Source organism: Protobothrops mucrosquamatus, unplaced genomic scaffold (genome assembly GCF_001527695.2).
Source record: "Protobothrops mucrosquamatus isolate PMUCROS unplaced genomic scaffold, P.Mucros_1.0 scaffold1135, whole genome shotgun sequence".
In the NCBI taxonomy this organism is placed as follows: domain Eukaryota; kingdom Metazoa; phylum Chordata; class Lepidosauria; order Squamata; family Viperidae; genus Protobothrops; species Protobothrops mucrosquamatus.
Genome location: NW_015387353.1, coordinates 54,175 through 78,542, shown reverse-complemented (window position 1 = coordinate 78,542; position 24,368 = coordinate 54,175). Strand labels below are relative to the sequence as shown.

At 40.5% G+C, this 24,368-nt stretch overlaps 2 protein-coding genes across 5 annotated transcripts in view; both read left to right on the top strand.

Moving 5' to 3' along the window:
• The window catches only part of GFOD1 (glucose-fructose oxidoreductase domain containing 1), a 46,186-nt gene extending 43,928 nt beyond the window's left edge, over window positions 1-2,258 (top strand). The window contains exon 2 of the mRNA XM_015820508.1: window positions 1,339-2,258. Within this exon, the coding sequence (XP_015675994.1) occupies window positions 1,339-2,258 (920 nt within the window). The remainder of the gene's footprint in view (window positions 1-1,338) is intronic.
• Window positions 2,259-13,982: 11,724 nt separating this feature from the next.
• The window catches only part of LOC107291508 (TBC1 domain family member 7), a 12,102-nt gene continuing 1,716 nt past the window's right edge, over window positions 13,983-24,368 (top strand). The window contains exons 1-6 of one of the 4 annotated variants that reach the window (XM_015820504.1): window positions 14,122-14,551; window positions 15,654-15,739; window positions 15,998-16,117; window positions 17,522-17,602; window positions 19,078-19,265; window positions 21,299-21,436. In XM_015820504.1, coding sequence (XP_015675990.1) covers window positions 16,006-16,117; window positions 17,522-17,602; window positions 19,078-19,265; window positions 21,299-21,436 — 519 coding nt within the window. In that variant the 5' untranslated portion in view covers window positions 14,122-14,551; window positions 15,654-15,739; window positions 15,998-16,005. The other 3 variants (XM_015820507.1, XM_015820505.1, XM_015820506.1) reach the window with 3 other exon arrangements.

Here is a 24,368-nt window from a genome sequence, read left to right as displayed (position 1 = left end):
CACATTACATTCTATTATTCACAGACTTTTAGATTTAGTTCTGTTGTTTCTGTTCACCCAACTACAGTGGCTGTCAGTTCCACTACGTAGTATCCAACAATGAAATCAACTTATTAGGCTAGGGATGCACAAGTGAAGGGCTAATATGGGTGCATAACATGTAACCTTTCAGATGTTGCTGAATTGCAACTTTCATCCTTTGTTATTGTCCACACTGATTGAGACTGTTGAGAGTTGTAATTCAGCAGTATAAGCATGGTCAGAAATAGTGCAGCTGTGCCAAAAGTTTTGGATGCCGCTCCCAAAGCTTCTCCAAATATGCCGATCACCAAATTGTAAGTTTTAAAAAGATAGAAGGGGGAAATTAAGTACCTGGGAAGTAATCACCTCTTAATCCTAGTTAAATGTTGATGTAATTAAGTTAAATCAAATGTGTTTATCCTGACCCCATTCATTTTTTGGATAACAATCCTTAGCATGCCACTAAAAAGTCCTGAGTTAGTTGGAAGTCTCTACTTTAATTCATAAATACAGCTTGCAAATTATAATTCTTATCTTCAGGTATCAAGTGATCCATTAGCATCATGTATGAATTTAGCCACTGTCAGGGAACAAACTATTATAATGATAAAACTATGGAAGTATAATAATCCGTTTGTATTTGGAGTCACTGAGGCAGTAGGCCTGAGCTTAAATGGACTCCAGAAGATGGTAGAGGACAGGAAGGCCTGGAGGAATGTTATCCATGGAGTTGCGATGGGTCGGACACGACTTCGCAACTAACAACAACATAATAAGTAATTCACAATGGGCAAATAAAGAATTTAAAAAACCTTGAACTGTTTTCCTTGAGATAACTCATTACATGCAACAATCTCAAAATTTTCAATAGCATTGCTTTGTCATTTTTAGTTTATAATCTAGTATAAGCAGATATAATTTTAGGCCAGAAAGGTGGAAAATGGAAGGAATTCTGTTAAGCTCAGATTTCCTTTATAAATGATGCAGCTGAGTATGAGACATTATATGTTAACATAAAATTTAAAGACAATTTAAATATAAAGTGAAGAGTTGCAAGCATCAATGTAGGATAACGTCTGTTTGCAGAAGAATTTCCCTTCTTCAGACTGAATTTGTAGCTTTTGCCAGCCGAGACCCTTCGAATTCGTCTTAATTGTAAGTGAAGCAAAAAGGGGGAGATGGTTTGTCTTGCCCGCCTGAAATTTGTTTTTAAAATTATTTTTTTCTTTCTAGCTTTCCTTGATTTCTACAATTGTACTTTGTACCATAGCATATCCTAAACTCACCTATATTTTTCTTTTCTTTAATATCTAACAGGGATTGGGAAGAATGTCATTTGTGATAGAACAGCCACTCCACTGGATGCCTTTCGGATGATGACAGCTGCCCACTATTATCCCAAGCTTATGAGCATCATGGGCAATGTTCTCCGTTTCCTGCCTGCCTTTGTGAAGATGAAGCAGCTGATCCAAGAGGGCTATGTGGGAGAACTGCTTGTGTGTGAGGTACAGGTTCACAGTGGGAGCCTGCTGGGGAAGAAATATAACTGGAGCTGCGATGATCTGATGGGAGGTGGAGGGTTGCATTCTGTTGGTACCTACATCATTGACCTCCTGACTTTCCTCACCAGTCAGAAAGCAGTGAAAGTTCATGGACTTCTTAAGACCTTTGTGAAACAGACAGACCACATTAAAGGAATACGGCAAATTACGAGTGACGACTTCTGCACGTTTCAGATGGTCTTAGAAGGTGGGGTGTGCTGCACTGTTACCCTTAATTTCAACATGCCAGGCGAATTTAAACAAGATATTGTTGTGATTGGATCAAGCGGGCGGCTAATTGCAGTCGGCACTGATTTGTATGGACAAAGCAATAACTCCCCACAGAAAGAGCTCCTCTTGAAGGATTCTGCCCCAGTCAGCAATGCCTTGTTACCCGAGAAGGCCTTCAGTGACATCCCATCTCCGTACCTCCGGGGTACCATAAAGATGGTACAAGCAGTCAGGGAGGCATTTGAAGATCAAGATGACAGACGAACCTGGGACGGCCGACCACTCACAATGGCTGCAACTTTTGATGATTGTCTCTATGCTTTGTGTGTGGTGGACACCATTAAGAGGTCCAATCAGCTAGGTGAATGGCAGAACATTGTGATTATGACTGAAGAACCAGAACTGAGTCCTGCTTACTTGATCAGTGAGGCCATGCGGCGGAGCAGGATGTCTCTGTACTGCTAGATTTTTGTCTTGTCTGGGGGGGGGGGGGAAGGAAGTGAATCAATTCAGATTTTTCCTGACAGAAATATGACTACACATCTCAGGCCTGGATAAGGGAAACAGTTTAAGGAAACAATATTTGTTGCTAAAGCCACATTGCCTAGTTGGTGCTGAAATAGTAGATGCATTTGAAATGTCCGTAGCACATAGCAGTTGCAGATCCTTTTATGAAGGAATAATGTGCGTTAGCTTTTTACCAAATAATAGGAAGGTAAATTATAATCAGTTTGCAAGCTGTGGGAGTATGGCTGATTGAATTGTGTTTATTGTTTTAAAACAAAAGATTCAGGAAGGTCCAGTTGGGCATTACAAAAATAAAATAAAATAAAATAAAACAGGCCATAAAGATGCTTGAATCAAAAGCCTATGTAGATTGCACAGACTTACCCACAGCTTTTTAAGAGCTCCACTGATAAAAGCATGCTACTCTGTTCTTAGTTGGTTAAACAACCCATTGCATTGGTTAAATCAGGGGTGTCAAACTGCCGGCCCATGGGCCGGTTTCATCATACCGGAGCCGCGCCCACCCCATTGCCGGCAATGGCGAAAAAGCTCCGATATGTCGCGCAACATCACGTGACGTTGCGAGTTTGACATGCCTGAGTTAAATGATACAATAAGAACATTTGGCGTGAATATGTTATCTGATGTCAAAAAACCTGGCAGATTGGTTTTCATAGCTAATATAAATAATATTTTTGAATTATTTTTCCTTTTCTATGGAATATAACTTTGAACAAGTAGGTTTCCCCCCTCCCCCCAATTCATATTGCTCCAAATTCATAGTATGTTCCACTTCAGATTCCAGGCTCACGGGCTCAGTAAGCTTTGATTCAAAGCACAAAAATCTATATAAAAATAGGATTGAGCAAAAAATAGTTTTTAGGATAGCTACCGTAATGTTTGATGAGCTTTGATTCTGGGTAAATTCCAGGGTGATATTTTTTGCTTTGTTTCAGACCAAGCATAACCCCTATGATACTTTAAAATGTTTACTTTAGCACAAATTTTCATGGATTGGCTCTTCTTTTGTTAGAGGCATGAAGTAGTCTGTCAGACAAAGTGGATTTAGTTGCAAAATGATATACTGTAATACGTTACTTCGTTTTCAAGCAATTACATGATTACTAGTTGTTCCTAATTTGAAAATATATCTTTTAAGTCTCGAACCAGGGGAACAGAGGGAGGTAATCAGCAAAACATAGCTGTGAACCAAACCTCATGTGTGTTAGGCAAAACCTGATGCCTCCCCAGTAAAGAAACCTCCAGCTTAGAGAAAAAAATGATTTAACTAAAGGTGAGGTGAGATGTGGCGACTGATCATTTTTGTACATTTGAGTTGGACAGTTTGTTCTTGTTGTGGAAGCATTATCTGTGATGATAATTGGCGTGCCTGGTTGTTTTATTGCAATATTGTTTGAGTGTCCAATCCATATCATAATGACAACAGGTGAGCCTTTTTGTCATGTTGCTCCCCAAACAGATCATTCTCTGGAATCTTCATGATGAAAAACTCACATCTCAGTGAACTATTAATGTTTCTTTTCTTTCATTTTTAAAAATTCAAATAAATATTGGAGGTATTTCTTGGGACTGTAGGTTTCATATTACTTGACCCCCAGAACTGAAATTATCCTGCAGAAATTGATGCATATTTCCTTGTAGCAAAAGTTGCCAGAGCTCACTAGACTGAAAAAAGCCATTTGATGCATAACTACCTACAGCCCTAAATCAAAAGCAAAACTCAGGAATTGTCTTTAATGGGTGAACTGAGCCCATGACAGTCCCAAATGGTAGGTTTGATCTGATAATCTTCCCCCTCCTTGCTTATTGGCACTCCTGTATTTTTTCTCTCTCTCTCTCACCCTCCCCTAAGTAGTAGAGTATATTATTATTATTATTATTATTATTATTATTATTATTTATATTTTTACCCCGCCCTTCTCCCTGCGGACTCAGGGCGGCTTACAGCCTTTTAAAACAAATACATAAATACAGAAAATACTAAAGTTAAAATGTTGATTAAAATGAAATATTATTAGGCCTTTGTTATTTTTAAAAATTATTATAAAACCAAGCTAAAAACCCTTAGGCCAGTTCTGCCAACTTAAATAACCATGTCTTAAGGGCGCGGCGGAAGGAAGAGAGATCCGGGATCACCCGGATCTCTGGGGGTAGTTCGTTCCATAGGGTGGGAGCTCCCACCGAGAAGGCCCTCCCCCTGGGGGTCGCCAGCCGGCACTGTCTGGCTGACGGCACCCTGAGGAGACCCACTCTGTGGGAGCGTATCGGCCGATGGGAGGTAGTCTGCGGCAGAAGGCGGTCTCGGAGATAACCAGGTCCGATGCCATGGAGCGCTTTGAAGATGATAATCAACACCTTGAAGCGTACCCGGAAAGCCACCGGCAGCCAGTGCAGCTCGCGCAGCAACGGCGTTACATGGGAGCGACGAGTCCCTCCCAACACTGCCCGCGCGGCTGCATTTTGGACTAACTGGAGCCTCCGAGTGCTCCTCAAGGGGAGCCCCATGTAGAGAGCATTGCAGTAGTCCAGGCGGGAGGTGACAAGAGCATGGGTGACTGTGCGCAAGGCGTCCCGGTCCAGAAAAGGCCGCAACTGGTAAATCAGGCGTACCTGGTAAAACGCTCCCCTGGCCACGGCCGTCANGGGTGGCCTGGGGTGGAGATGTACAGCTGAGTGTCATCAGCGTACTGATGGAAATCCACCCCAAAGCCACGAATGATCTCACCCAGCGGCTTCACATAAATATTGAACAATAGGGGAGAGAGGACCGACCCTTGTGGCACCCCACAAGTTAGGGGCCTTGGGGTCGACCTCTGTCCCCCTGCCAATACAGACTGCATACAGTCGGTGAGGAAGGAGGAGAACCACCGCATAACGGTGCCTCCCACTCCCAACTCCACCAGGCGCCGCAGCAAGATACCGTGGTCCACGGTATCAAAAGCTGCTGAGAGGTCCAAAAGAACTAGGACAGAGGAATAGCCCTTGTCCCGGGCCCTCCAGAGATCATTTACCAGTGTGACCAATGCCGTTTCCGTGCTGTACCCTGGCCTGAAGCCCGACTGGAGCGGGTCCAGATAGACTGTTTCCTCCAGGCTAATTGATTTCCTGAAGAGAGATTTTGAAATTAAGATAACCACTATAGGTGTGATTTTGCTTACATCTCTTTATGGCAATTTGTTTTTAGAAATAGCAGTGCCAAGTCTCATCCTGGAGAAGAGTCATCTTGTCTTTTGATGATTTCTACAAAGTTGTGAAGAGAAAAAAAGTGCTTTCTTCCATATATACCTTGTTTATGCTCAGCTCTGGGGTGCCACTTGCAAACACTCCTGAATAAATTTAATCAGTAATCCTCTTAAAAAAGCCCCATATCACCATCCCCATAAATATTTACTATTAAGAATCCTGAAAGTTGCACTGGCTTAAAATGGCAATATACACTTCTGGTGGGAAATGCACCGAATTTTGGGGTGGGGGTTGTTGAAGGCCCACAGGACATTATTTATAAAGTGATGGTATTGCCAGTGAGGATGGGACCGATTCTTTTTTTACTATGTATTGGAGAAGGGAAAGGTTGGGAGGGTTTAAATATGTATTTTAGGAGGGTATTGCATTAAAAGGACAAATTGCACTGAGGAAAATAATTTTCCTGGCAACACTGTGGGAACTGAATCTGGCCACAAGCCACAAATTTCTCACTCTTCCTTTATAATTTAATTTGCATTTTTTTGACAAGTGATCTTCGCTGGAAGTTAATAAATTGCCCAAAGTCAGGAACTAAAGATTTATGAAAAACTGGATTATACTTGGTTGGTAGGGCTTGATTTAGCACTTTGCATGTATAAACTGAGAGAACTGCATTAATGTCAGGAACTGGATAGAGCCCATTTTGTATAAAGTCAGAGGAAAAATAGTAGAAACAGAGGAATCCTGTTCTGTCATGGAACTCATATGTATTTGAGCTTGCCTTATCTAGCTTAATATTGGGGGGGGGGAGTTATTTAAAGGAGTATCTGTTATTGGGACATTTCAGCAGCATCATGAGTGATCTCTGCTGTCTGCTAAGATGTTTCATTTGTGTCTATATATGGACTTACAGAGCATCTTTTAATAAAGGATCTCTACAAGGGTCGGTAATATAATCCTAACCCTTACTTTTCCTTCACTCCTAGATCTAAAACGTTTGACTACAATTGAAATATCAGGTGGGTGGGTATTGTATATGTTTGCACTAAAAGAAAATTAGAATGTAATGGCATCATTTTCTTTAAATTATCATCACTATCCCTCCATCCCTGTTCAAAGATTTACACGCACAGTATCAAATGATGGATAGAAAAATAAATTTAAAAGAGCAAAATGCGGGAAGCATTGGAGAAGTGTCATTGTTATTGGTTGATATTTGATACTCCATTTACTTGATAATAGACAATGTCATGTTCTTGAGATACATTGAAACTACCGTGCCCATTATCCCAGTTAATGTTGGCTCTGCAATTTTGCAGTTGTGGATCTAATACAGCTGGAGCACACCAGATGGCTGCTATAGACCATTAAAAGTTCTTCATCGTTTTTTGCTGCACTGTTGGTCTCCATCTGGACAATCCTGGTTTACAGTTTTTCATATTAATTTTAAAAAATAAAAAGATCGAAGCCTACTGGGAATATTTTGTTATTTCATTTTATCCTAGGGAGATTTAGTTTTCTGTCATTCTGTTCTCCTTCTCTATAAAGAGCACTGAGGATGACAAAGACAGACAGAGAGGTACTTAGCCCTATAAATCTTCTTAAAATAGCATTTCCATGATTGATTTTAATTCTTTACTTGATCTGGTTCTAGAACGACATCTTGCTCTTTATTTTTAACTGTAAACATTAAAGTGTACATATATTGCTGTATTTAATATATATATATATTTATTGTGTTTTACAAGCATATATATTATATAGAGCGTGATTATATATATATATATATATATATATATATATATAATCAGTTGCATGGGCATTTTGTGTGTAGCAAATATTTTAAAAAATTATTTATCAAACAAGAAAAATGTGATCAAAAACAGAGTCTATATTTTATATCTCGATAGGTTAGAAAGCAAAAAGAAAGCGGGGTTATCATAGAAAGAAAAGAGCAGATGTGGAGAATGTCCCCAGCTTTGACAAGCTGGCTGCTTTTTAATAGAAAGCAGCCTTTGATGTTTCTCAGCTACAATAAAATCCATACAACTTCTGTACAATGTTTATGCGTTAGTCTTTCATTGTTTGGGGAATGTAGTTAGATATAATCAGTCCTTGGCATATATGTGCTGCTTTAAACAAGGCTTCCTGCTGTTCATACCTATTTGATAATTGGAATAAAAAGAACTGAAATGCTGAATAAAGACATAAAAGAGACTGTATTCCAGCTGCAAGTCATTCCTTTCAGTTGTGTGTTCTTCTTCCATAGCCTAGGTTTTTTTCCCCACTACTCTCCCATCATAACAGATGTTTCATTTGATATACCTGAATGAAAACTCCCAAGATTTCTACTATCCATTGTATTTGTTCCTTTGAGGATAAGACTCCAGGGAACGCAGCGGGAAGAAGAGAAGCAATGTAACTGATTCTGTTCTGCTTCCCTGGGGCCAGCTTGAATAACTATTTTGAAATATAAACCACTTTCTAGTGTTTCTGTCAAATAATTTTTATCTGCTTTTACTCGGCAGAATTCTGTTAGGGTTTGGTATGACATAAAAGATGAAGCTTAGAAGCCAAATATTTTTGCCATAATTGGCACAAACTAAATCCAATGTAATATAATACAGTAAAAATACTACACACCAACACGTACCCTGTGTGTATTCTAAGCTTATTAATCAGTGCTGTTCTTTCTTTCTTGTTTCCTGCCCAAAGTGGGCAAGTCATTATGGTACTAGGTAGTGTTTTTGCTGTCAAACCTTGGTAGTTATCCTATTCCAGGATGCACTTGAGAGAAATCATTTCAGGGGCTAGGGTGCAAATCAAGGGTGGTCTATCCCTTCTATGAGTCCTTCCCAAGGAAAAGCTATAAAAAGCAAATGGACTAATTTGGACTAATCTTAAACAAGGCCAAATTGTAAGTAGATGGGTGGTCTCACTGTGTTTTGAAAAAATATTTATACACTGAGCTTTCCTTTGCAAATTTGAGTTTGGGTCTAGCCTGATCTCCATTGATACCTCATATTTTGGTCCAGGCTTTAAGAGAGAAAATTGGCTTCCGACTGATGAGTGTTAAAAGACTTCACTACAGTTAAGTGCAGGGGACAGTCCTCAACTTACAACAGTTCATTTAGTAACTCTTCAAAGTTACAGCAGCACTGAAAAAAGTGACTTATTTTTACACTTATGACCGTGGCAGCATCCCCATGGTCACGTGATCAAAATTCAGACACTTGACAACTGACTCATATTTATGATGACTGCAGTGTTCTGGGGTCCTGTGATCCCCTTCTGCAACCTTCTGGCAAGCAAAGTCAGTGGGGAAGCCACTTGACAACCGTGTTACTAAACAACTGCAGTGATTCACTTAACAGCTGTGGAAAGAAAATGGGACAGAACTCAAATTAACAACTGTCTTGCTCAGCAACAGAAATTTTGGGCTCAATTGTGGCTGTAAGTCAAGGATTAGCTGTATAGCATTCTTGGCGTAGTCTTCCAGTGCCTTGTATGCTACATGCTCATTACGCTGTCCACTAACTGCTTGCCGCCACAGAGGTGTGTTGCAATGGTGCAAGCACCAGCTTGTCCTGTGAAGGCACAGCAGGATGTGAAGCGCCTTGGAGGGCTGCCTCTCTGATCATCAGGAACATTTCCCAAGAACACATGAATGCAGTGTATTGAGAAAGGACAACCTAAGCTTGGGTTTCCTTTTTCCTGCAATATCCCAGAATGGAGGTTTGTATCTGATGTCTGCCTATGTTAATTCAAAGCCTGCCTTTATATCTGAAGTAAGAGCTCATTAAGTTTCAATGGAGCCCTAGGGAAAAATGTCATAAAAACAAGTGCTGGAACTACAGCTGGGCTGTTATAGTATTGATTAAGTAATGCAGCAAGTAAATGTTGTTAGAATGCAAAAAGCTTTTAAAAATCAGTATAGCAAATGGGAGAGCGCTTTATTTTTAACTAAGATGTTTTAGCAGTGGTTTGTAGGATTGCTCACGGGGTGGGAGAACTTTGAAAAAGTGCATTTATGTATCAGCTGCTATCAACAGATCAGACTGTTAATCAAGATTGGTGTATTTAGTTGATTTATATACGACTCCTAATGTCTGTTAAGTAGACAGTTGCCCATTAACTCAAGTTTTACTGTGGATTATGCTATTTATGTCCATTAAATGATATAAATCTATAAATAATGCACATTTGGATTTAATAGACGTACCCGATTTCAAATTATCAGTTAAATCAAGGTTTAATTAATTTTTCTTCTGCCTTCATAATACCTATATTCAGCCAATGAAGGAGAAAATCTTTTCTTTGCCATCTATTCTCCTAAGCCATGTTTTACAAAATGAGACTAACTTGGCGAAGAAAAGATAACTTGGATAGCCCAGCTATCATGCTATTTTCCTTTAATCGTTGCAATAAACTTGCAAAATAGGCAACACGGCAAAAAACTTACAAAAACCAAGGGAATTTTGGATTTAACGGCAACTTGAATTTCAACTTGACTTGGCAACTGGCTCGCATTTATGATCGCATATTATGCTTGTAATGTTCTCCAGTCATGTAGTTGTGATTTGTGTCACTGTGAGCTGGTTTCCGGCAAAAAAATTCAGTTGGGGAAGCTTAATGTCTATGGCGATTTGTGTAATCGTGGTAAAAATGATCATAGAATTGGGTCTGGATACGTGATGATTCGCTTTACAACTGCAGTGACTTAAGACATAAATTCTGGTTCCAACTGTACATAAATTGACAGCTACTAATACATGCTTCTAATACAAAATTAAAGATTTCATCAAAGTGGAAATATCTGCTAAAATATGTGAATATAAAATGACTGCAATAAAATCTAGAACAGTTAATGGAAGATAATGGCAACCAAGATTTGATTGTCATTTCTTTTCTCCTCTTGAAAGCAGCTTTGACTTTTATTAACATCTCAGAAACATCAAGGTAGAGAGATATATAATTCAAGATAGTAATTAGGCTTATGCAATCACTCCCCCCCTTTTTATATGCATCATAGACAATGGGATACAAAAAGGGGCTGAGCTTTAATCACAGCCACATCTTGATTTTATTTTTTGATCCTCCTAGTGCAGTGATGGCGAACCTTTTAGAGACCGAGTGCCCAAAAACTGGCCCCTGCCCCTGCTCCACCCCCTGCCCTGCCCCGCCCCTGCCCACCCCTGCTCCGCCCCACCCTGCCTGCCCACCGGGCCACTCACCGCCTCCAGGGCCCGCCACAGATTGCCCAGGCAGCCCAGCAACGCCATGGCAGCCATGCCCTCTGCCCACGCCCCGCAGCATCAACTCTGTGTGTTGGAGTGTGAGGGCAGAGTGTTGTCTACGCTGCCTGGCTGCCGTGTCCTTGGCTGCGCTGCTCAGCGTGGGCCACGCTCAGGGGCGACTCTCCTCCAGGGAGGCTGCTGGTGAGGGGGTCACGGGTGGAGGCAAGGCTGGGGCAATGGCATGTGTGCCCACAGAGAGGGCTCCGAGTGCCGCCTCTGGCACCCGTGCCATAGGTTCACCACCACTGTCCTAGTGGATGCTTCTGATTTGGTGATAAAGCCAAAAATTCCCTGCCATGGCAAGCTAGACTTCTAGGGCATCTGCTTCTTAAAACAAATTAATACACATAAGCTGCAGAAACATGGTAGAACTAGTAGCCATTGATTAACTGATTTATGTATTTATGTAACCAAATCCTGAGTTAGAAAGTTCCATATAATTATTATATAAAATATGAAGAAATACCTCTGCCTGTTTTGTACCTCCCACTGTTCAGCTTTGTTTGATAACTATAGCCGCAAGAATGAAAGGATAAAAGCAGTAAAAGAATGATTTACTTCACCTTGGAAATGCTGCAATTTCAGAAGCAAAAGAGAAAGTTTTATGTTTTGTTTTCCTTATGCCTTGCTTTCCCAAACCCCACCCTTCAATTAATAGGAGGGAACTGATTTATGTCAGTTGCTGAACAGGCAGGTGCAACACTTGGGTTTAGAAAATATGCCCTGACATTTGAAGGACTGTGGCATATCTACTAATTTTTCCCATTTCCATCATTGGAATTTGATGCTAGAAAAGAGCCACGGTCATTTCTCTTGAATTCTCCTGCAGGCAGATCTCTGCCCATGTTTAAAGATAGATATGTCTGAACAAATTTATCTTCAGTATAAGCTTTTGTGTATGCAGCTACCTATAAAATACACAACCATTCTGTATCTTTGTGTTAACACAAACATGGACTAAGATATTAACAGTAACTTTGACAACATGGAATTAAGTCTCTCTGGATTTAATCAGATTTAATCAGTCAAATGCTGTATTGGTTATCTTTAATTTGCCATCACATTCTCAGACTAAGATATTTAGAAAATCCTAATCTGGGCATTTTATTCTGTCAAGAACACAATGAGAATTAAGTTACACTGGGCAGCATTCTAAGCAAGGTCCAAACACTATATCTTAAATTCTGTATCCAAAGAGTGGACTTAACATTTCTTGATTACTGGTAATCCTCGACTTATAACAGTTCATTTAGTGACTGTTCAACATTACAATGGCACTGAAAAAAGTGACCTATGACCGTTTTTCACATTTAACGACCATTGCAGCATCCCCATAATCAAAATTCAGACACTTGGCAACTGGTTCATATTTATAATGGTTGCTGTTTCCCAGGATCATGTGTGATCACCTCTTGAGACCTTCTGACAAGCAAAGTCAATAGGGAAGCCAGATTCACTTAACAACCGTGTTAATAACTTAACTGCAATGATTTACTTAACAACTGTGCCAAAGAAAGTCATAAAATGGGGCAAAATTCACTTAACAACTGTCTTGCTTAGCAACAGAAATGTTGGGCTCAATTATGGTAGTTAAGCCGAGGACTATCTACACTGTATTTCTCTCAAATTGGTTACAAAATGAACACACCTTCCCTCTTCTACCCTACCCACGTTTTACAACCCTATAAACATGTCCAAGCTCTTAGGTGTGCCTCAATAGGCTTTGCTAAAATCCTGGCCCATGGATCTTGTGACACTAATAAAATTTGTTTTCCTAAATAGGATATAAAATGCAGAGAACAACTATGCCGCCTATTGACAGGACTTCTAACATGTGCTCTTAAGAAAAGCTAGTTTAAGGCTGCCATCTCCTGCTTCTGCAGTAAATTGCAGCAATAAAAAGAGAAAATCACATATGCATCATAGTAATTCCGCCCCTACACACACTAAACAGCAGCTATTGTCAAGAGCAAAATAGTATGCCCTTCTCTATACAAAAATGTTTTTCTTCAGAGTAAAATTGTTATCTACCGAATAGCTAATTACTGGTTAATAAAATGTTATGCATCCACATTTCTCAAAAGGAAAACAGTAACATTTGGGGGCTCCTTAAGTTCCTAACAAATCTATGATCATCAAGGTTTTGTGGATCACAGGCTTTTCATCAGATGTATGGAGTACAGCACAGTAAAATATAGAACTGATTTTATCCAGCAGTCCTTTCCCCTCCATGTTTTGTGACTTCATTTGTACAATCGTATACTTTATTACCGAACGATTTTGACATTGCAGTCTTTGTAGTCTTCAATATAACTGCTATTCTAAACTGCATTACTAGACCCACACTGCCTAAGAAATCAAATGGAGTTGACAGTGTCTTCACCCACCTTTGATTAAAATTACTTCAAGATGGCTCAAGAGAAAACAATAAAGTACAAATATTAGAAACAGAGAAATGAAAAACAGAACTGAGAGGTAACAAGAACAGAGCAACTGCCAAGAGGAAGCTATTGCTTTACCGGTTCTGGTTAGCCAACCATCCTACAAGCCCGGATCTGACTCAGAAAATGATAATTCTTTGGTCAGTCAAGACCCAAAAATCTGGGAAGAGTAAACTAAACAGTAAACTAAATTGAGCTAAATTCAGCTTCACCTAACCCAGTATATTTCAGATGTTAAATGGAAAAAGGCCGTAATGTCCGCCCCCCCCTTAGGTCAAAGGAGTGCAGCTGAGGAGTCATTTCAAGAGGTAGGTGTTTTACACCTGCACCTTGCGCCCCATTAGCTCAGTGTTTCTCAACCTTGACAATTTTAAGGCATGTGGACTTCAACTCCCAGAATTCCACAGCCAGCAATGCTGGCTGTGGAATTCTGGGAGTTGAAGTCCACATGCCTTAAAATTGTCAAGGTTGAGAAACACTGCTCTGGTAATAGGCTGTCTCTTCTTACTGGCTCTACTTTGATACACTATTATTAAAAGAATTATATAATAACACCCTCCCCTTTTGGAATATAAAACAATGCCAACAAGCAGACAATCTCCCACCCCACCCCGTTGCTTTGACACACGTCCAATGTGTTTCCGCCACAGCGGGAAAGCAACAAGCCCGGAGCACGCGAGAACCCGCGATATCTCGAAGCAGAGGCCTCCTCGCGCCGCCCGGGCGGCCGCGGAGGCTTCCGGTTGCCTCCGTGGTTTGCTCCCTCCCCGTGCACGTTTCAGCCGGCTTGGAGTCTGCGCGGTTCAGCAGTGGGTGGGAGCTGCCCGACTGGCTTGGCGAGGCACGAGGCGCGGCTCTGTTTCGGCCGGGTAGGAAGGAAGGGACGCGGGGCGTTTTGTTAAGCTGCTTCGGCCGTGTCTCTCCCGCTACTTCTCTTGCTTCGGTCGTGGCGGCTTTGACGGCCTTGCAAGCCAACCTTTCTTCGGCATTCAATCATCTTAAAAGATTTGCTGATTTTCCAGTCGCCCATCTCGTTGCTCTTTTTCTTTTTTCCCCGGTTCCGGGTTCGCCGTCTTTTTCAGTTCACCTTAAGCTCTTCTCTCGAGGTGCCCTTCTTTCCAGCCATCTTGCAACTGCCCTTTGTCCATTTCACCAGCTATCTCAAGTTTCTCAGTTGAGAGTGAGCGGCGCCTTTGTGGATATCCTGCGGACTAGCGCCTTTGCCCTGTGGCTTTCAAAACGGCTTACTCTTAAGCCACTTCTTTGCAGCCTGGTGCCCTCCGGTTGTGTTAGACTTCAGCTCCTATGAGTAGGTACATTGATATCACAACGGTACACCCGTGGTCTGCGTATTTGAGGGTCGAAATGGGGGTACCTAGATTCAAGTCCCTCTCCAACCCAAGAGCTTATTTGCTTGTCCCAAAACTCAGCCTAATTTATTTCACAAGATTATTTTGAGGATCTGATTAGAAGATAAGAATGTGTATGCTGCTTTGAGCTGTGGAAAGATAGATCGGTCATGCCTCCCATTTTTTTATTCCCTGTGGCATACCATAGGAATGGAAATAAAGGTAACTCTTTAACTTCAGAAACAATGGAGATGGGTTTGGTTTTGTTGCTTTAGAAGATTAACATATTTATCATGGCGAAGTCTTTCATGTACTATAATCCACTTTATGAATTGAGTGCTAATCCACATAATAAATATTTGAGAGTGTTTTAAAATATTGTACTACAAATCTTTTTTCCATAACCGATTAGCTTTCTGGAAACTTAGTTTGATCTGCAGGAATCTTTTAAAGGCATAATTTGTGGTGAAACTAGATTGTGCAGGATTGTTTTTTTTTATTTTTTTAATTCCAGGTTCTATTAAAAAACCTCAGTTTTTAGAAGCAAAATACGCTGTAACTATCAGTATTCCCCTTAAAACACCAGCCTAATAATGTGTAGCAGTAAACCTCAAGTATTGTTTCGGTTTAGTTTACCTGCCTGCCACTGAGGTAAGGTTTAAACCTGTGAAATGCACTTTCTTCATGCATTCCATTATTTATTGCAAAAAAGTAAAAATGAAGTTATCTTTAAATATTTTTTCTGAAATTTGAAAGTGTCCAGAGCTATTATGTGCCTTTAGTGACAACTACAACATACAGTATACTGTCTATGCTTATTTTTGCTTTATTAAAGTGTGAATTCCATTGTCTGTGCAGCCAAAACTGTATCACCTACCCCCCCTCCCCAATGTATCTGACGACTTATCAACATTGACGTGTACAGAAATTGAAACCTACTGTGCAGGAAAAAAGCAAAGTGGAAAGGAGAGAAGACCTGGCCTTAATTTTGCTGCTTATCCCTGTTTCCCATCGTTGTTCAGAATTACAATTACATTAGACTTTTGTCTTATTTTTATATAGAAATCCTGAACACTGCCCTGTGTTTCAGTTCATGCATAGTCAAAACTGCATTCACCCTGCACATAAAGGACTATGGATATTCTTAGGTGGGTAAACTTCAAGGTCTTTAAAGCATTGCAAACTAACACTAGAAGCAGAACTGAATTCTCCAATGAGATGAAGGTTGGACAGAGAAAAGCCTTGGGAAAGTGAGGTAAAAGGGGATGTGAAATTAATTATTTGGAAAGGAATGTGACTGGATATAACACCAAACAGGAGAGTTTTGTACTACAACATTTTCTTGCTGGATATACTGATAGTAAAACACTTATTTGGTAACATACTTTAATTTGTCTTTATTTTAGAATGAGACATGGCTGAAGATCCTCAGAGAAATTTCCGATCCGTGTACTATGAAAAAGTGGGATTTCGTGGTGTTGAAGAAAAAAAATCATTAGAAATTCTTTTGAAAGATGATCGGTTGGGTATGTGCAATATACTATGTAGTATAATGTTTACAGTTGCTAAGGATGTGTTTTAATTTTTGGCAGAATTACCTTTTATGGCTTTCAATTACTCTGTGGATTCTGAATTTCTCTAACAACTGAATGTCCATTTTTCCCAAAGCCTAAAATAATATTACAACAAGATAGAAATGAGAAATATTTTTTTCTCTCCATTTTCAACCTTTGAAAATATTCCATCTTAAGTATTTTATAGAGGCAAATCCTTTTAAGTCAGTCTTCTGCTGGAATTAAGAATAGTAGATGAGGATAAGTCTTGATTGAACTACTGTAATGTAATTACATGGGGCCAGCCAGCTGGTCCAGAATGATGTGCCTGTGTCAGAATAACAAGAGTTGGAAGGCACCTTGGAGGTCTTCTAGTCCAGTGGTTCTCAACCTGTGGGTCGGGACCCCATTTGGGGTCGATCAACCATTTCATGGGGGTCGCCAAGCAAGGCTGTCCGCCATTTTTTTTTGTCCGCCATTTTTTTTTGTCCGCCATTTTTTTCCCCTTTTCCAGCGGGTGCCTTACCTCCCTTGGGCTGAGCCAGCTGGTGGTCGGCCTGCTCCGTCTCTGCCACTTGCCAGCTACGCCTTGCGGCCGGCGCACGGGGCGGAACCACGCATGCGTGGCCCTCCCGGGCAGGGAAAGTCCTCGACTTACGACCGGTTGGGTAGTCCTTGACTTACGACCGGTATAGTCCTTGACTTACGACCGGTTTAGTCCTCGACTTACGACCAGTTGGGGTCACGGCATTAAAAAGGTTGAGAACCACTGTTCTAGTCCATCTCCCTGCCCAAGCAGGAGACCCATACCATTCTGGACAAATGGCTGTCCAATCTCTTCTTATAAACCTCCAGTGATGGCTCACCCACAACTTCTGAAGGCAAGCTGTTCCACTGGTTAATAGTTTTCCCCTTAGTTCTAGGTTGGTTCTCTCCTTGATTAGTTTCTATCCATTGTTTCTTGTTCTGTCTTCTGGTCCCAAAGGTGCTTTTATTTTAAAGGCACCTGGACTTTCTGATTTTTCTTTTTCGCTTCTCATCCAAGAAGCTTCAGTTCTAACTAACTGGAGGGGCGGGGAGGAAATGGGAGGGATTCATACTTTCTGCAACCAGGCAGTTAACATTCTGAGGGCTATTGAAACTACCTAGGGACCAAACTGTGCCCTCAGAGTCACCTGAATCAGAATGCAAACAAGTGTGGAACCATCTTGGGATTGCCGAAAGGACTGCATTGTAAACAGGTGATAGGTAGCGTCAGCAGAGGGGGAATATGTTTTCTGGAGAGCCTTTTGTTCTAGTGCCAGGGTTCCGGCGTCAGTATTGATTAGAGCTGCTTCATAACATTGTGAAACACAGTTTTTATATCTTTATTTACAGATATTGAGAAGCTTTGCACATTTAGTCAAAGGTTTCCTCTCCCATCGATGTATCGGATGTTGGTATGGAAGGTGCTTCTAGGTATGGAGATTGATAAAGACCAAATGCTTGCTTATAAATAACAAGGATGGCCTTGCTGATCTGCTTGCAGTTGTGCTCCCCGATAAAACCTTGCAATAGATGCCTTAGCTAGCAGGTATATCCGTTAAAATATATTAAGTAGTGGTGCTAAGCAATATTTTACTTTAACACATATAAAGTGAAATTTCCAATAGTTTGCATTATGTCTCTGAGTAGCTTTGGTTAACCTAGGGTATTTAGGAAGGAATCCTGCTTATTTTTTTTTCCTGAAAGTATTCTAACATTGCTCTATTCTAGATTTTTTAAGGTGGATCTAGGAAAAAATTGCTTTTTGAAATTTTCAGAAAGCTACTCTCAGTCAAAATAAGCAATTGTGGTTTTTAATCAATTTCCCAGTCCTGGCTTCTTTCAGATGTGTTGGAACTGTAAATTTCAGATTCTCAACTACATCTGTATCTGAGGTGGGGAAGACTGCCCTATGTAGACTCACTGGTTTGTTTCCTAAAAACAAATACATGGTTAAAATATTCAGTAACTTTGTTAATAATTAGGGAGACTTGGACGGTGCTTGGAATATTTTGTATAAAAGCTTTATTCTGTAATTAATCCTAAATCAGTCATACCTAAGTCCCTTTGCATATATGTACATATATTTATAGGGAGTACTCCAGTTAATTTAAAAACAAGTACATGAATGAGTCTTACTTTTCAGCTCATTCCTCCTGTACACTGTCTTCAGCAAGAAAACTGTCCTTGTAGCTTGTTAGTGGAGACATTCAAGAACATTTAGGCAGTGCTGTGACCATTTGGGTCATCTTTCGAGAGAAGGGTAGTGTACTCTGATGTGACCAGAATGAATATGAAATTTTAGGCTGACCGTATTTTTTTATCCTAATGGTGCACAGTCCTGTAATTGTCTAAAAAGAGTATAAGTGGAATAATAATTGTAGTGGCAAATGAACTTCAGTAGTAAGTCAATATTTACTTACCTAAAAAGATAATGGGTGGGGGGAAAAAAACAGTGGGAGCAGAAGTGACTTCTGACTACCTGCCAGTTTCCCTACTGATTTGGCTGGTCACGTGTTCACAGTTGTGATCACGGGGATGCTGCAGTGGCTGCAATTTTGCAAATAAAACTGGTATAAACATTGTGGAAATTTCAATTCCACAGGAATAACGAGTCTTGGATTTTTAACGTATGTTAGGTACCTTGATTCAAAAATTGTTGCAATATAATGCATAGTTTGGGCTAACTTGAGGATAGAAACAAACTTATAAGCACAATGAGAATTTTAGTAATTTATGGATAGCAAACTAGTGTTTGCAATAATAGGCCAAAGCATTTCTTATGAACAAATGCTAGATGCTAGATCTTTTTTTATTTGATCTGAGAATAATTGGTACGAAGATGAATGTTTCACCCTCAGAGCAAGTAGACTTAATCTAAACCTCTCGTTTTCTCTTTTTCTTTAAAGGAATTCTCCCACCTCACCATGACTCTCATGCATTTGTGATGAAATACAGAAAGGAACAGTATAGGGATGTATACCGTGCTCTTCAAGTAATTCGCTTTATCACAGATTCTACTCCACAGGTTGAAATATTCCTCCGGATATATCAGTTGGAATCAGGAAAGCTACCTCAAAACCCATCTTTTCCTTTGGTTAGTGAAGGTTAATTTTCCTTTTGATAAGATTTTTATACACAAACTCAGTTTTTTTTCCCTGTCTGAGACTTGAGTGCTGCTATGGCTGTTCAAAACATGTTGGTATTTGCAATAATGTGACAGCATCATTTGTATATAGCAATATAGATTCAGGTTTGTTAGCCAGTGTGAGGGCATGAAACTTTTGCTTAGGGCAGAGGTAGAGAACTATGGCCTCTTTATGACTTGGGGACTTCAACTCCCAGAATTCCTAAGCTAGCTCAGAAATTCTGGGAGCTGAAGTCCCCAAGTCATAAAGGGGCCATTGTTCTCCACTCCTAGCTTAGGGCATCTCCCATTGCATTGATATAATTAAAAAGAAATATACCCTTGCATAACCCCTTTGTTGGCCCTTATGTTTGAAACTGCCTGGCTATAGTCTGTCTTACCCTCAGATTGGTATTTTCTTACAAAGTGCATGTAATGGGCTGAGAACAGGTAGTCTTCTGTTGAGGTTGCCAATAGGGACTGGAATTTCTTCACTAAGTGATAAAGTCATAAAGTACAACATCATGCAACCGTACCGAGATTCCTGCATTTCTGGTTGCTATTGTTAAGGGAATCTCACCGCGTTGTTCACTGCAATGTCACATGGTTGCCATTCACACTATTGACTTTGCTTATTGGAAGTTGGCAGTGGAGGTTAAAAATGGCAATTACATGACCATCGGACACTGCAATGACGTAATTGTGATCCAGTCACTAACATAAATACAGGGCCACTGCAATTGTGATTCCTTGCCAGTCAGTGGATCCGGCAGCTAAGTCTGAGGAATCAGATGAGGAGGAGGGGCCTGGAATGACATTAGAGTCAGGAAGGCTTTGAGGAGCTCCAAGACTTACAGTTGTACGAGGAGCCTGGCCCCTCTATTCGCACTCAGGCTGAGACACAGCTGTGCTGGGAGCCTGAGTTGGACAGTGATGAAGAACAGTTGGGACAAATCCAGGATGCACGAAAGCGCAGGCAAGAGAAGCGAGTAGGACAGAGGAATGCAATGGGGCTGCTTCAAAGGCAAAGGAGAAGGCATTAGGAAGCCACGCCTTGGCTGAATTATAAAAGGGAAGGTGTGGGAGGTGTGTTGAGGATCGAGTTTCTGTGGACTGTGTTTGCCTTGGACATTGACTCAGGTCTGTGAGAATAAAAGAGGTTGGTTTTTTTCTTGCGGTTCTTGGAAGAGGGGTTTCTCCTTGTGAGCATAACAAGGACTCACGTAGGCTGGGACAGAACAGCAATAGCCAGAACTTCAAAGACCAGTTGTAAGTGTCACTCTTCCAGAATAGTCGTAAGTTCAAATGGTTGTTGAAGGTAAATGAGGACCACCTGAAAACACCTATCAATCATACTTTCATTTTTGACTTATAGTAACCAATCTTCAGGGCCCAAGTAAAACTTGTTCCTCTTCCATAATGTCTTTTAAACAGTCTCTCTACAGAGGCAGACAGTCTTAAAATTATCTTCTGGGTCCATTGTTCAAAAATACTTTTCAAAACGTCCAATGTTTAGAGAACCAGTTTGGTGTAGTGGTTAAGGAATCGGGCTAGAAACCAGGAGACTGTAAATTCTAGTCCCACTTTAGCCACAAAGTCAACTGGGTGACCTTAGGCCAGTCACTGTCTCTCAGCCCTAGGTCAGCAAAAGATGGCTATGTCCTCATTTCCCAGCAACTCCAAATCCACTGCTATCACATCCTCGCTCCATACCTGTCTGGAGCATTTGTGGGCGATCTCAAGCCCCTCTCCATGTTCGGAGAGTAATTATGAAGAGCTGGTCTACTTGCCAGCTCTTCTACTGAGGACATCAGCTCCACTTTTAGCAAAATCATTTTCAGTTCACCATTTCTTCTCAGAAGTCCTGTAGCTTTGCTGATTTAGTGCACATTTGTATCAAACATGTTGCTATTAGTGGGAACTTGATTACAAATTTTTAACTGAATGTATGATGCACATGCGGTCTTTCTCTGATTCTCTGCCATGCCCCCTTTGTTTTCTAGCAATCTGAAGATGAGATATTCCTTGCTATTGCTAAAGCAATGGATGAAATGGTGGAAGATAATGTTGATTGCTACTGGCTAGTCAGTAGTTTTGTGAACCAGTTAAACAATAAGTACAAGGAGTCATTACCGCAGCTGGTAAGAAAATAAGTGTATATCTGCAGTACTGCACATATGAGCTTATGTCCAGTACAGAAATGGGATTGCAGGTACAGGTAAGTCCTTGACATATGATCACAATTGAGCCCAAATTTCTGTTGCTCAGTGAGGACAGTTGTTAAGTGAGTTTTGCCCCATTTTACAACCTTTCTTGCCACAGTTGTTAAGTGAATCACTGCAGTTGTTTAGTAATAGAGTTGTTAAGTGAATCCGGCTTCCCCATTGACTTTGCTTGTCAGAAGTTTGGAAAAGGTGATCACATGACCCCGGGATACTTCAACCATCATAAATATGAGTCAGTTGCCAAGTATCTGATTTTTGATCACATGCCCGTGAGGATGTTGCAATGGTCATAAATGTGAAAAAATGGTCTTAAGTCACTTTTTTCATTGCTCTTGTAACTTTGAATGGTCACTAAACTGTTGTAAGTCAAGGACTACCTGTATATAATTGATAATATGTATCATGCTTACTGTTAGAGATAAGGAAAATATACATTTAAAATTACATGCAAACATTTGGGAGAAGCAAAGATAGTTATAATTATATAAGGTAGTTTCTGGCTATGGGCTGTTGGTTTTAACTAATTTCACATGAGATATCAATGCAAACATTAAAAAAATTGCCATGATTGACTCCTGCTGTTTGCTTGTCTTGTAGGCTTTATATTCACTGTCTGTAGCATGACACTTTCTAGTGTCATGTTAGCCATTTCTAATTTTTGTTGTGGATTTATGTAGTTATAAAACACTGATGTGTATATTTACATTGAGTTTGTGCATATGCAAACTTTATAATGGACTCCACTGAATCCTTTATCAGCACCACATTATTTTGCATTTGTTGTAATCGGTGAATTCAGAATTGTGGTAGCAGAAAATAATTTCTGTAAGTCCAATCTACTTATCTGTACTCTGTGACACTTGCTTCTGGTAAGGTATTATAGAAATATATATCATGGTTTTGAAGACTGAAGAATTGTGATCTAGATTGGAGAAAATAGAAAATAGTATAGTAGGAGATTGTTTGGCCTTGGCTTAGTGTGTATGTGTGATCTCCTCCAGTGACAGCGCACTAGTGAGAGATTGGGAATAAGCTGATTATTTCAGGCAAGATGAATCGTAAAAGGTAGGATAACTGAAAAAATGTTCCAATCTCATAGCAAGCACTTTTATTTTAATTATATATACTGTATGTATGTATACACACACACAAACACACACAAAACGTACTGGTCAGCTTCTATCAATTCTTCTTGATGATTTCTGTTACAATTCATAATCGTGAGCGTTGCCTGCAAAACTAAGAGGCTGCAAAAAAGTGACAGCAGAGATTGGGTTTGTCATAATATACTGTGTTCTGGATCATGTAACCCTGACTAGAGCATGTAGATCTGTATGTTAGAATGTTTGGCATTTATTGGGTTAAGCGCGGTCTCCTTAAGAGATGGCTTATGGGTAATGTAGTTTTAGCTAGTCAGCTATCCCATGTTAACAAGTATGTAGGAGGAGCCACTAAAGTTCATCACAGGATATCCTGGCCATGTGCCAGTTTGGAATGCCTTTGTCTGAGATAAGCATGGGACCACCGGAGGACTCAGATGGTCTCATTCCACGTTAGAAGTTGGTGTGGAGGAAGTATTAATTTCTTACCTATAAGGATAAACAGATGTATATTATCCAGAAGCAACAACTATAACTGCAAGTATTTCTGAATAAAATGTCTGTTTTATAATCATTCTTGTTATCTTAATGATCTGGGATTACAAAGCATCTTAACTCTGGATCAGAACATACTATGATTTATTGTGATAAGTGAGCCAGCTTCCTGCTGGCCTTCACATGCACCCTGTTTCCTTTTGCACATCTGCTAGGAGTAGATTGCAAACCTCCACCTTCAGTTTTGATTAAGTATATTATATTGTTGTACCTGAACTTTAAACAATGTGCTAACCTTTACTTGGTTTGGAGGTTATTTCAAGTGAAAGCAAAATTTTAAATTGCCGCGGTGATTTAAAGTGATTTTCCTTCTGAATCAGCTCCAGGGATTGAGAATTGGAAGCACTATTTTCCAGTGATTTCTTCCTTTACTCAGTTATATCTTTCAATCCGAGATTGGCAGAGTGAGGCTGTCAAAGTCCAGCCCTAGGGACTGCTGGCTATGCAGGCCGGGACTGGGATGGATTGGAATACGTTCAGTTCAATTTAGCAGTTTAGTTGTTAGGGCTGCCTGGATCTATCTAGCAAGATTCCTAGTGATCTCGGGTGAAGTTGCATCGCCTTACTTGGGTGGTGCCCAATCCGAGGGTGTTGTTGGACTCATAGCTCCTGTCTGATGAAAAGGTAGCAACAGGAAGGCCTTTAGGCAGCTTCACCTGGTGCAACAGTTGCACTCTTTCCTGGTTTAGGAGGCCCTTCAAGCTTGATCACTCATGCCGTAGTCCAGGGGTAGGCAACCTTGGCTCTTTTATGACTCGTGGACTTCAACTCCCAGAATTCCTGAGCCAGCCGTGCTGAGAGGAAAGGGAGAGGTTTCCAAGCTGAGCCATGCTGGCTCAGGAATTCTGGGAGTTGAAGTCCACGAGTCATAAAAGAGCCAAGGTTGCCTACCCCTGCTGTAGTCACTCACATCTTGTCTATTGCAAAAGCACCTTTGAAAACCACTTGGAAGTTTCAGCTGGTCCAAAATCCAGCAGCAGAGCATCACTTACATGCCCGATTCTGGATGTAATTCTAAGGTGCTGGTTATGTGGTTATAACCTATAAAAAAACTTATACAGGTAGTCTTCAACTTATGACCACCATGCCCCAATTTCTGTTGCTAAGCAAGGCAGTTGTTAAGTGAATTTTACCCCATTTTACAACCTTTCTTACCACTGTTGTTAAGTGAATCACTGCACTTGTTAAGTTAA